The 12,760-nt window shown below is 38.0% G+C and overlaps 1 protein-coding gene across 5 annotated transcripts in view; it reads right to left on the reverse strand.

The window, feature by feature from the left end:
• Positions 1-12,760, reverse strand: part of KIF6 (kinesin family member 6) — a 157,734-nt gene that overhangs the window by 41,493 nt on the left and 103,481 nt on the right. For all 5 annotated transcript variants that reach the window (XM_048298808.1, XM_048298807.1, XM_048298806.1 and 2 more), the window contains one exon: positions 10,608-10,663. In XM_048298808.1, the coding sequence (XP_048154765.1) occupies positions 10,608-10,663 (56 nt within the window). The remainder of the gene's footprint in view (positions 1-10,607; positions 10,664-12,760) is intronic.

Consider the following 12,760-nt stretch of genomic DNA (forward strand, 5'->3'; position numbering starts at 1 on the left):
TAAGGAATGATGAAGATAGAGCAATGACGTGTCCTTCTGTCTTCTCTGACAATGGCCAAAGCATGACCGTGCTGCAGCAGTAGCAGAACAGACAGCTCTGTCACAGCTGCCGTAAATCCAGGTGTACCTCTGAAGTGAGAGAGCCTGCACCACGCATGTGCTGGACATCTCAGCCTCAGCATAAGCCTGATTTTACTGTTCTGCTTAGGGTTAGGGTTGAGAAAACCACAAAGCCCAGAGCTCCAGGGACACTGACAATGCAAAAGGCATGCCAAGGGGAGCATGGCACTGCCCCAACATTGCTCCCTCCCCAACCTTGCCCCTTGGAAACACTCATGTGCTGGACACCTCTACCTATGAAAATGCTGATTTTTCTGCTCCAACCAGAGTTAGGCTTGAAAAAAACAAAAAGCCTTTTATCATATCTCCTTTCCAGAGCGTTTGTGACACTTTCTTCTCTGTTTTCAAGATTTCATTTCCTTTCCTGAAAGGAAATGAAATCTTGCACTTTCAATGAGGATCAGTTTGGCAAGGTTTGGTCTATTTTCCGACACTTCATGTCACCCCATGCCATTTTATTGTTTTCCCCTTGGTGCAGAATTTTTTTTTTCATTAAGCATTTCATTTCATCAATTTCTTCTCCTGTCCTTTTGTTAGACGTTGTTCCCTGATTTTGGTAAGTATAATTTTGGCAAGGTTTTGTCCTTTTCACTTCAAAAAGAGAAAACTGCACTGCCCAAACACCGCTTTCTTCACACCTTCTTGTTGCCACCACCCATGTGCTGGGCACCTCAGTAAAAGGCTGCTTTTACTGCTCTGGGTCAGGTTAGGCATGTGCCTTGGCTTAGGCATGAGAGAAGCACAAAGCCTAGAGTCCCAGGGACACTGCAAGTACAATGGCATGCCAAAAAGAGCATGCCACTGCCCCAACATTGCTCCCTCAACACCTTTCTCCTTGGCACCACCTGTCTGCTGGGCAGCTCAGCCTCGGCAAAAGGCTGCTTTTACTGCTCCACCTAGGGTTAGGGTTAGGGTTGAGAAAAGCACAAAGCCTAGAGCTCCAGGTTCACTGCAGCTGAAAATGGCAAGCCGAGGCTAGGGCGGTACTGACCTAAACATTGCTCCCTACACAGTTTTTTCCTTGGCGCCTGCCTTAATACCATGTGGCTTTTCATACTCAGCCTAGGGTTAGGGTTAGGGTTAGGATTAGGGTTAGGGTAAGGGTTGGGGTTGAGAAAACCACAAAGCCCAGAGCTCCAGGGACACTGCAGGTGCAAAAGGCAGGCCAAAGGGAGCACAGTACTGCCCCAACATTGCTCCCTCCACACCATGCTCCTTGGTACCACCCACAAGATGGGAAATACAGCTTGAAAAATTCTGATTTTTCTGTTCCACTTAGGGTTAGGCTTGATAAAACCACAAAGCCCAGAGCTCCAGGGACACTGCAACTACAAAAGGCATGCCAAGTGGAGCACGGGACTGCCCCAACATTGCTCCCTCACATCTTCCTCCTTGGCATCGCCCGAGTACCTTGAACCTCAACCTTCGAAAATGCTGATTTTACTGCTCTGAGTAGGGTTAGGACCTATAGCATGTACAATGCCTACAGTAAGTATAAAAGACTTTCTCTCTTGTTCTCAGAAAGGGATAGTAGTGCTTTACAGGCTTTTTAAATAGACTTAATAGTTTTGTCTGGTTTTCCTCCTTATTTGCACATCTTACTATCAGCTTTCTGGGGACTCTCATTCAGCTAAAAGTATTACTATACTATAAATTACATAATCATAGGTCGTTTAAAACTACACTCAGCAAACATAACTGCACTACTCTGAGAAAATTTAAGCCTTGCTCACTTGGCAGAGACTTAGGAGATTCTAAAAAAAGTTTTCATGTGAATCAAAATACGATCTGTTGATTACAAACAAGGTAGTTAATTAATTACTCTCACTATGAACACTGTGAAGAAACAAACAAACAGAAAATCATTAACATGAACCTTTCACCTAAGTGCTAGCAAGAAACAAAAATATATTCCCATCACTCTCCTTCATATTATGATCCAACTGGCTGCTCATAGGACAAGAAAATAGGTTGTGGAAACTTGCATCACAACATCGAGTCTGCCCCAAGGGGGTAGTAACCAGTTACCATGTTGTAGCTACCTGCCACGCCTGTGTCAAAGTCATGACATCTATTCTGCCTTCCAGCACCTTGAGAGAGACCTTCCAGAAGACAGTGTAAGACCACACCATTTTATATTATGCTCTACAGATCCCTGGCTAAACTAGGCCATAGAAATAATACCTGAAGTGGTAGAAAAAGAACCTTAACAGAATCAGGATGGAAGTAAGCTATATTTCATCATGGAAAGAAGGAAATATGTTAAAACGGAAGGATTTGTAACCAAACAGAAAAATAAGTTGTAGCATCCTGCAAAGCAAAGTAAATCACATTTCTAACAAGGAAGAAACTGCATATGGTGACAAAGTAGTTAGGAAAATAAGATCTGTAGAAACTCAGCTGTTTTTCTGTGTTTTCAATTCCTTGCTTCCAAAAATCAAAATGTAACATTTAAAAAATAGATTCCAAAACTGCCGTCATAATGGCATGATGCTTAGATATTTATCCAAAACAAACACACATAGGAATTTTGTTTTTTCAGCATTAGGTTGCCAAACAATTGGGCCAAGAAATTAAGGAGAAAGAATCTGAAGACTGTGTCAGCCATGCTGAATGGCTTCAGCTTTAACAGCTACTGCTATTTTTGGTGGACACATAAACATGCTCCATTTATTACAAAACTGCTTTGAAACTGACCTGCAGATCAGAAACAGACTGGGGCTTCTAGGCACTGGGCCACATTGAATAACATCCCAGCTGGGAAATTACATCTGGGGGACTGTTTGTCCCCAAGGTCTGTTTTCTCTTCTGTTTTTCTCACAGATGGCTGCAGGTTTTGCAGAGCTTTGTTATGTTACGCATAAGCGACATCCCTCAGGAGTAAACAACGTAGCTACACCTGGGAAGCATAGTTACACACCTGAGATAAAGTATGGAAGAAATAATATTTGTGTTCTATTTTCTGATACAACTTGTGTCCTGATACCAAGACCAACTCTGTTAAGTGACAGAGCACATCTGCAACATACAGGGAGTGTTCCAGGAGAAAAGAAATCACTGGAAACTAAGTGTATTGAGACTTTAATTTGCCATATATCCTAGTGCAGGACAGAAGTGGTGAAGCAGCAGACAGGCAACCTTTCTTGCTCAGAGAACTTCCAGTCTACACTGATGTTTTCTTGTCAAATCTCCTACTTCTCATGATAAACTACTGTTTCATCTTCTTCTAGATTGCTGATCTGGCTGTTCATCTGGAATTTCTCCAGTACTGAGCAATCCAGCTAGGGATTTTGGACACATAAATCATGGTACATACAGCATGCATGCAGCCTGACACTGAGCAGGTTTTGAAGAAGGCACACACAGCACTTCTGATACCTACTGAATGTGCTGGATGAGGTGCACAGCACGTGCTGCACCGAGTGTCCATTTGCACACAGCAATCTGTTCAAGTGGAAGGTGTCCCTGCCCATGGCAGGAGGGTTGGAACTGGATGATCTCTAAGGTCTCTTCCAACCCAAACCATTCAATGAATCTATGAATCTATAGCTAATGCTTGTTGCCTTTGATCAACTAAAACAACAATAAAGACAAATATGGAAATCTTTTCAGAATCTTCTTTTCAATCCATGCACAAGTCGAACTCAAACTGACCTCAGCTAGAGTTTTTCCTTAGTGAGGATTTCAAGATTTCAAATTCTATGGATTTTAAAGATTTCTGCTGAGAATACAAGCTACCTGAAGAATAAAATGCAGTGGAACGACATTATTGAGTTATCTGCTCATTGAATCTGCATACAGAGTTAATTTATTTATGAGATGTTTGCATCTCATATGAACCCTATTTTTTGTGGAATGTAACCTTTCTTCTTGAAGTTTCTCAATCCCTTTTTAAACCAAATCTTGTCATTTTTCTTCTACACTAGTAATTTCCAGTAAAATTTGCTGAGCACATATAAGTTTTTGTAACTACTTGATACTTTCAGGAATTAAACTAGAACAATGAATTAAATCAGCAACTAGGAAGTCACAATGCTTATTTCTATGAAACAAGAAGTATCTCAGAATATTACACTGAAGAATGGATGCATTTTGAAGCACAGTAATTTCTCTCTTATTGCAGCCTCACTTCATTCATGGCTGAAACAATGTCCAGTAAGTTCATGTCTGTAACTCAGAACATTTATATTACTGTAAAGAAATAGATAATAATACCAATATTACTGAGTTTTAAGAAACCAGTGCTTTGATTATGATGGATTTCCTTTTCGTATAGCAAATCATCACTGCATTTTCATTTCATTTAGGTTCCATGTAAAGCATGGAACGTTTGTTTAACAGAGAAATTCCATCCTTCCAAAGTACAGATACTTCTTCAGCAAAAGTTTTAAAAATGCTATTTGCTCATGCATGACTTCCCTCAATTCTTTCAGCTCATATAATCATGGCTCAAAATATGCATAGCATTCCTAATATCAGCCTTGGGATTCTAGTTCTTAACTAGCAGATCCTTCTTTTTCAAAGTAACTTACTGCCTGCATGAGAAGCTACAACAATGTAGATATACACCATAGACAATAGAGTGCTCTCAGACCACTTCTGCCTAAAAAAACTAACTTCATCTATCTTAATTATTTTCTTATCTGTGCAAAAATGTTGCTATCAGTTCCCTTCATAAAGTTGTGTAGGTGTAAAGAAAACCCTTGCATGAAATATTCTTTGGAGTTTACTGTAGGTCTGCTTGGCTCATCCACATGGGGAAGGAGAGTGACAGTAACAAGACTGATTTTTATGTGTACGTACATAGAATCTTGCACAAAGAGAAAAAAAGGTGAATAAAAAATCTGGGTTTATATTAATTAGGTTGGACTAGGTTTAACATCTACTGTGCATTCACAGAAATAACAGTGTGACATACAAGGTAGTGAATCAGAATCAATATTATCTTTGAGCACTGACATGTCTTGTTTTCACTCTCCTCCATCCTCACCATTTCAGTGTAGCATTCCACTAACTGTGGTACATATGAACATTATTTGAATAATTTGCAAGCAAATTAAATGAAGACTCTTCAGTAACCTTGCTTTGCAATACTAGAACATGCTGTCACTAAAGATAATAATTGGCTTTGGTATTCTATGATCTTGTGTGCAAAAATCAAAGCCTGAAATGAGGCAGAGCAGTGCAACAGCTCAGCATTCCTGTGGGTATAGATGCACCATCAACATCATGTGCACATAATCCACCCACCTACCCTTTTTCATTCCGAGAGTGCCTGTTTCCTCACACAGTTATTACTCCCACATGAGTTTGCCCTTCCTCTCCCAGCTTCAATCATAATGTTAGCTGATTTCTGGACAGACTAAAAACAACAGCTGCTTCCCTCTGGGCATTAAATACCATTTAGTATGCTTTTTTCCTCTAGGAAAAAACTAAATCTAATAGTGGTAAAAATAACCCAAAATAGTCAGACATTTATAGGAGTGAACTGGAAATCTTTACTACTCTTAAATGCTTCTAACACAGAGCACATTCTTGCCTATAGGAAACCTTTTTTAGTAGTGAAATTCTGAATGAATATATCAGTTTGATTTACACTGAAAATAGAAGGTGTAATTCCCCCAACTCACTGTGATCAGTGTAGTAGCAGTTGGGTCTTTTTTGTTATTTAATGCTTTACGGTTTGTTCAGATGTAGAGTAGTCCTTACTGTCAGAGTACTTTGACACAGAATGTTTCCAGTAATAGTGTATCAACCACCTTGTCGATAACAGCATCCTAGACAAAAAACCCTCCTGCTAACCCTGATAAGGAGAGAAGTTTTTACTTCAGAAGTTTTGTCATTGCTTCTCACCACACAGCTCTATTTTAATTGGCTATAAATTAAGCTAATTTTCTCCAATTTCAGTCTGTTTCACTTGGTAGTTGGCAAGTCATGTCCTCATCTTCATCTCAACCCACAACCTTTTTCTTCCTACTTTTTCTCCCTATTCGGTTGAAGAATAGGTTGAAGAGAGCTGCTCAATCATCAGCTGAGGTTGACTCACCACACTGTGCTAGGCACAATCACTCAAATTTTTGCAATGAGAAATTTTCCTCAGTATTCTGAAATAAAATCTTTGGCTTCAGCATCAAATTTCCTTCACTGTCTTCTTCAGCAATACCAAAAGGATCTATAGTTCTTGTTAGAGACCCTAACTCTCTGAAAATGATAAAATACAAAACATATGCTGTCACACAGCATTTTTTTTCCCTAAGAAAAGAAACATTTTTTTTTTTTTTAGCTAGTGAAACACACACTTTTAAAGTTCTTAATGTTGGACTAGAAAGGCAAAAATGTACTTTTTGTCAGTGCTGGCCCACTTTCCACTTCTCCTACGCTGGTTACAGAGTTCTCATTATTTCCTGACCTCCCAGTTATTTTTTTCCAGTTTCACTCATGTTGGTTTTTTTGTATTTGTCTTTTAAAGCCCAGTCCTTGGGTGCATTCTCCAGTCATATGTAAACAATTCTGAATAGTTCACTCAAACAAATCCAGACATGTCTACATGTTCAAAATCTATACCATTGCTCTGCCTTTTTATGGTGTATTTTTGCAATATTGAATTGCAAAAAGAATTGCCCATCAATACTTGCACCAAAGCCCTCTGCTCCTTTATTTGTGCCTATACAGAGTTTAGCGTGATAATGCAGCAAACAGGGTCACTAAAATGACCCTGACTTAGAAACACTTCCCTCCTTTTCTTCTTTTTTGTTTTTTTCTTTTTGTCCCCCAAGTATCAGAAAAAGACAATTTTCATCCTCAATAAAATTCATCCTCTTACATCTAGGAGGTCATTGTGAAAAGTAAGCATAATGACAAATCTAAGACACATATATTATTTTTCATTAAAAAAAAATCTCTGTAGTGCTATTAAACATAAAAGGAGATAGAATCCAGGACTAAGTGGTATAGTAGCAAAGAGGCATGCTGGCCACAATGTCTCATTTCTGACATTACAGTCACTCTACACTTGAAATCCACCTTACATATAGACATGGTTTGCCTTAATCTTTTTGTGCAAGCAGTAACATCAACAAAAGCCTACCAAGAAAATCCTACTGCAAATTTCTTTTTACAGCCCTAATTTCCTGATGTTTTTGAAATGCTATTGTAATTGAGAAGGGGTTGGAGTATTGTGTGTACTTTTCACTGCAAAACACGAATATTTCCAAAGTCAGAATGAAAGGGTATTTATGACAAAAGTTACAGCCAAATGCTGCTGTCACTATCTCAAAATATAATCAGACTGCATGAAATGGGCTAATATGGCCTCTGTGGTGCATAGTTTTATACTATTAAGAGTAACTTAGAAATAATGGAAACTGATATTGACAGGATCTGTTCTCGATTGTGCACAACAAGGCAGCCAGGAATGCTTAAGGAAGCCAAAACAACAATAAAAGTAAATGAAAGATCTAGTTGCAGGCCGCAGATGACTCTTATTTCGCCTACCACATTTTCAGTAAAAATTTGGCAGGTTAGTAAAATTACTTAGCATCTTTAATGGTCTTCTGAGTATGACTGCTATGATGAAACAGACTTAATGGAAAAAAAATTATTTCAGGCTGTTAAAATATATAAGGTAGTGTAATTCAATTGACTAAGCTGAACTGGATGCAAAATTTTAATACTTACTAGGAGGTGCTTATAGGTAGATACATTAACAAATATGGTCTAAACAAAGATGGACAGGACAAAAGGACAGAAGAATAAAATGGAGTATTTGTATTAGCCAGAGTGCTAATTTTCACGTGCTGCATAGTGTTACACAGAAAGAACTGAAGAAAGGAATGTATAGTATAATCACTTCTAAGCCTCAGACATCAGTGTATAAAAACCATCCACAAAGCAGTTACATCTCCATCAATCAGGATATAGATAGCTATAAATGGATACAACATGGATTGAGTTTCTTGCTTATACAGTAGAGTTACAGCAAACACTCAATTAAAAGACTATTTTCCCATTTTAATGCCAAAATAAACAAAAAAAAAATAGAGTAAGGAAATTAATTTTTAATTTGAAAACTCTTTACTTGTAGCTACACTTTATATACCAAAACAAGACCAAAATGTGTTTTGTACAATTTTTCTTAGAGCTTTGGAGGCATTTCTAGCTTGATTCTTAAAGGAGGTTTTCAACCTATTACAATTTCCTTCAAGAGGCATGTAAGCATTCTCAAGCTCAGTGCAACACTACTGATTTGTTACACAGCTGTTTGCTTTGTTCAAGGGATCAGTTTGGTTTTTTAGTTTACATATACTGTTGTTGTATTGCTCATGTTTCCCAGATATACTTGAGTGTTTCACTTTTAACACTGAAGAACTTAACCGAAAGCAAGTTTTAAACAGATGTTTTTAATTGCAGCAAAATCCATACTCTACTGCACTATAGCTAACAGAAGTTTTGCCTAACTTACTGAGGAAAAACCCACAGCAATTCAGTCCAAACCAAGCGTTTCTTCTAGATTTTGCAGCAATCCATGGAAACAGAGTCTTGAGAGATGACGTCTACATTGCATTGTTACATTATTTCTGAGAGATTCAAATCTCAAGGGATTTAGAGATTACACAAGTCTTGTCCCAGCACGACACTGCAAGTGGTACCTTCAGGACTGGCATGTGTCCCACTGCATCTTTTACTGCCTCCCATACCCTCCAAACATTTGTTCTCCCCCAGATAAGAGGTGCATTTAGGGTGGCTGCTAGGCTCCTGTCTTCAAGCAGCACAGTTGCAACCCCAGATACTGAGAAAGATGTGCTTGTGTGTAGCTACTTATTGCTGGTGTTCACAGTTCAGGCTCTAAAATGCATTTCAACTTCAACAAAAGAAAGAAGCTTGACAGTCAGTGCTGACTTTGGCTCTACCTTATTTAGGCTAAGAAATTTCTTGGGTATAACATAGATGAGCAAATCTAAGAGACAGAAGGAATGCAGGACAATGTGGACTTCTAGATCACAGCAGAGGAAAAAGAGTCCTGCACAGTACGTTTAACCTGCTTTTCCAAGTTTGCCACAGCAAAAAGCCTACTTGGCAGGAGTTAAGTGAGTTTATATGGACACTGCAGAGACCCATAGTTGCAAGGTAGATATTGAAATTCTTCTTGCATGGGTCAATCTATGAATATCCATGCACAGGTTCTGTACTGACATTTATGTTCTAGCCAGTCTGACACAGGCAAATTAACCTTCTGAAAGAAAGACAGGTGAATTCCAGTGTCATGTCTTATAGAAGTAACCAAGTATTCAGAAAATTTCTGCAGCAGGGCTCAGCACCTGATGTCTCTGCTTCTGGATCTATTCCAAACATCAGCTGTGCTGTGGTTTGAAAATGCATTGCCAACATGGCTGAGGCTTTCCGCATATCTGGCATAATTTAAATATACTGTATAATATCTCTGAGGGACTTGTGGTGTACCCAAAGGTGATTGGGAGGAGAATCTGGCAGTAGTTATCATTCATGACCACAGAGAATATAATCATGGCTATGGTGTAAGTGCAGAGCACTTGGCAGCTGTGTTGTGAGACATTTGTCCTTTCCCAGAAGTTAACTGCTGTTCTAAGACGTGACGATAATGACTTCATTGTCCATGTCTATTTTGGTGCCACCCAAAGAAGAAGGAGATAGAAAATAAGAGCAAGATCTACACCACTTGACCTGGATGCCAGATTACCTTTTAATCTGGTCCCTCACAGCCTGTATCTGCAAGGTTGAAGAGACATGGCTCACCTGAATATGTGCAAAATGGAGGACATGAACCTGATCTCCAAGAACTTCAGGGAAAGAAAAAAACCTGTTTAATATCTGACAGAAATCCTGGATAGCCTCCAGGTTTGGAATCAACAGAACTCAGAAATCAATTAGGAACATATCAAAGTCTGCTAGGAGCATCATATTAGACCTGCTGTAGGGCTGAATATATCTATGGGTGATTTTTGACATTGAACAATCTGAAACTGGATACCAAACATATGCTGTTGGAGCCTTAAAGGAAAAAATGATGAAACTCCCCACCAAACTGAGGCACTCCTCAAAATTGCTCTAATTAATCTGTACAAAGTGCAGAGTGGTAATCTTTTATCAGAAGTTATATAAATTTATGGATAAATACAATCCTTAATCCATAGATATGAAAGTTTCAAATGATGGTTCTGGATACTTTTATTCCAAAATAAAATTTAAAAATCTCATGCTAATACCATAACTTCTCTTTTTGGTAAATTCCAGACATCCTGTCAAAGAAAGAAGGGAGCTGTTTTTCACATTACAGTATTTGAAATAATCAAAATAAAATTATTACTGCTATCATCAGCTTACAGTTTACCTTATTGGAAGTCTTAGCCATGCACTGACTTTTTTCTTTTAGAAACTAGAATCTCCTCCCATACATTTGAATTCTGTGATTTCATCAGCTAAAAGGTAAAATGAACTTAAAATATACTCACTTATTTTATTTCTCACTTCATTCAATTTCTCTCCAAGGCATTTAGCTTCATCAAACCTGTCAATGCAGGAATAATGATACAGAATTATTCTAAAGAACAACAAGTTACAGAAGTTGATCACAATATAATACATAATTTCTTAGTACTACTTTTTCATTTATAAGTAGAACCAACTGGAAACAATTTTCCACAAGGAGAGATTGTCTGGTCTAAGAGAAACCATCTAGAAGAGTCTTGATCTAGACAAAGTAACTGAGGAAATCCACAAATTGTACTTCTGTCTAACTCAAAAAATGTCAAAACAGAGTAAACAAATATGGCTTCTCCCTACACAAGTGGGATTTGAAAAATTCCGTCTTCTCAATTAGTCCATTTCTTCATAAGACTGGAACAAGTTAGAATTTCAAGTGCCTTCATTGGTATCTGCTCACAAAAATTTGCTTTCAAGGCCGAATTCCACAAGGCTAAATGGCTGAAGCTGGAGGGTTCCTGAGCACTTACTCTTTCTTACGTATAAAAGGTGGAAGCCATGGAAGCTTCTGTTAGACTTTAGAAAAGCTTTTTCTACTGGGGTTAACTTAGAGCCCCAAGCATGCTTTGAGGATTGCATAAATACCAAAGGGAAGAAGCTCTGAAGTACCTCTCTCTTTCTTTCCCTCAGGTCCCATGAGCCAGATAGTAAGTTCATCAATTACTTATTAATTCCTGAGGCAAATCTCATGTTGGCTATTGACTCTGATTCATGTTCACAGAGAGATTTATCTGGAAAAGTCGAAGTCAGCTATCTATCCAGCCTTTATTCATAAAATACTGCCAATAGTTGAATAGGTCGTGCATCTGTTTTTTAAACACCATAGTTTATAAACCAGCACAATAACATAAACTGAAATTTGGCATTAATTTATAACATTTCAACAGATTCCATCTGTGACTATGAATCATAGTCAAACAAAATAAACCAGGTAAATACACAAGATTTGACTCTAATACTGAATGGGAAAAAGCTATTTCCAATACTTCTTTAACAAAAAAAAGGTGGTATTATCTAGCATTAAGGTGATGCTGCTATGAATAGTGGTGGGTGAACAGTTATATTGCTAGCTGAAAAAAATCATGTGTATCTTACGTGGAGACCACTTAACAGAAAAGCTGAAGTTGCCAAATCATGGCTTCTAGATAAATACTCCATGATGAAACCCCAGAGTGAATTTAGCCACTAATTTTAGTGGAAAAAGTATTTTTGGCAAAGATTTCATCCTTTGAATGCAAATGCCAGTAATTAAAATATAAACATCTTGGAAAACAAATCTCTAACTCATTATGTAAACCAAGACAAACTCAGAGGCTGTCTAACGAGAGAGTGGAGACATTCAGTGAATTAAATGAATATTCACTTGTTTTTAATTATTAGAAATTACAACAACAAGTGGCCCAAGTGAAACTCATCCTTTCCATGAAACTTGCCCATAGGTACTGAAAAAACAAGTTAGCTGTTAACCAGCTAAAACACAGAAAGCAAGGAAAGAAGAAAATGGAAAAAATTAATGTAGAACAACAAAATGGAAACTAGATCTGTATGCTCAGTAGAATTTTACTACTGGAAATATTGACTAAGATGGGATTTAGAAGCTTCGTGCAGTATGGAATATTACATTGGAGTGGCACAACTGGGAAGATTTCTTGGTACCGTATTTCATCAGAAAATGAGATGCATTTTTCTCCTCCTCAGAGAAACAGTCCTAAGACAACGAGGTTGCATTAAGAAATAGGACATTATTAAGCTCTCTGGAAGTCAGGTATAGAAAGTCCAAATTGCAGAAATCTGATTCTGTCTGGGTATAAACACAGGGTGGTTTCTTTTAAGCAGGGAAGCAGATATTAATGTATGGAAGAAAAATGAAAAAGAATTGCTGTAAAGCTGTAGAAGATCAATATTTCTGTCTTACAAAGGCACTTCCCATAGGCAACTGTCTTAACAGGATAGCTTGAACCTATTTTCTTTCACTTGAATTATCTTTGACTATATCAGTTTACCCACTTTTTAAATCCAGAGACATTACTGAGTTACAGCATAAGCTACTGCACCTGTGAAGAGCTCTGAAGTAGTATGAAAAGCTTTATTCAAAACCAGATTTTTTCTTGTATATATTTTT

This window comes from Corvus hawaiiensis, chromosome 3 (assembly GCF_020740725.1).
Source record: "Corvus hawaiiensis isolate bCorHaw1 chromosome 3, bCorHaw1.pri.cur, whole genome shotgun sequence".
Taxonomy (NCBI): Eukaryota; Metazoa; Chordata; class Aves; order Passeriformes; family Corvidae; genus Corvus; species Corvus hawaiiensis.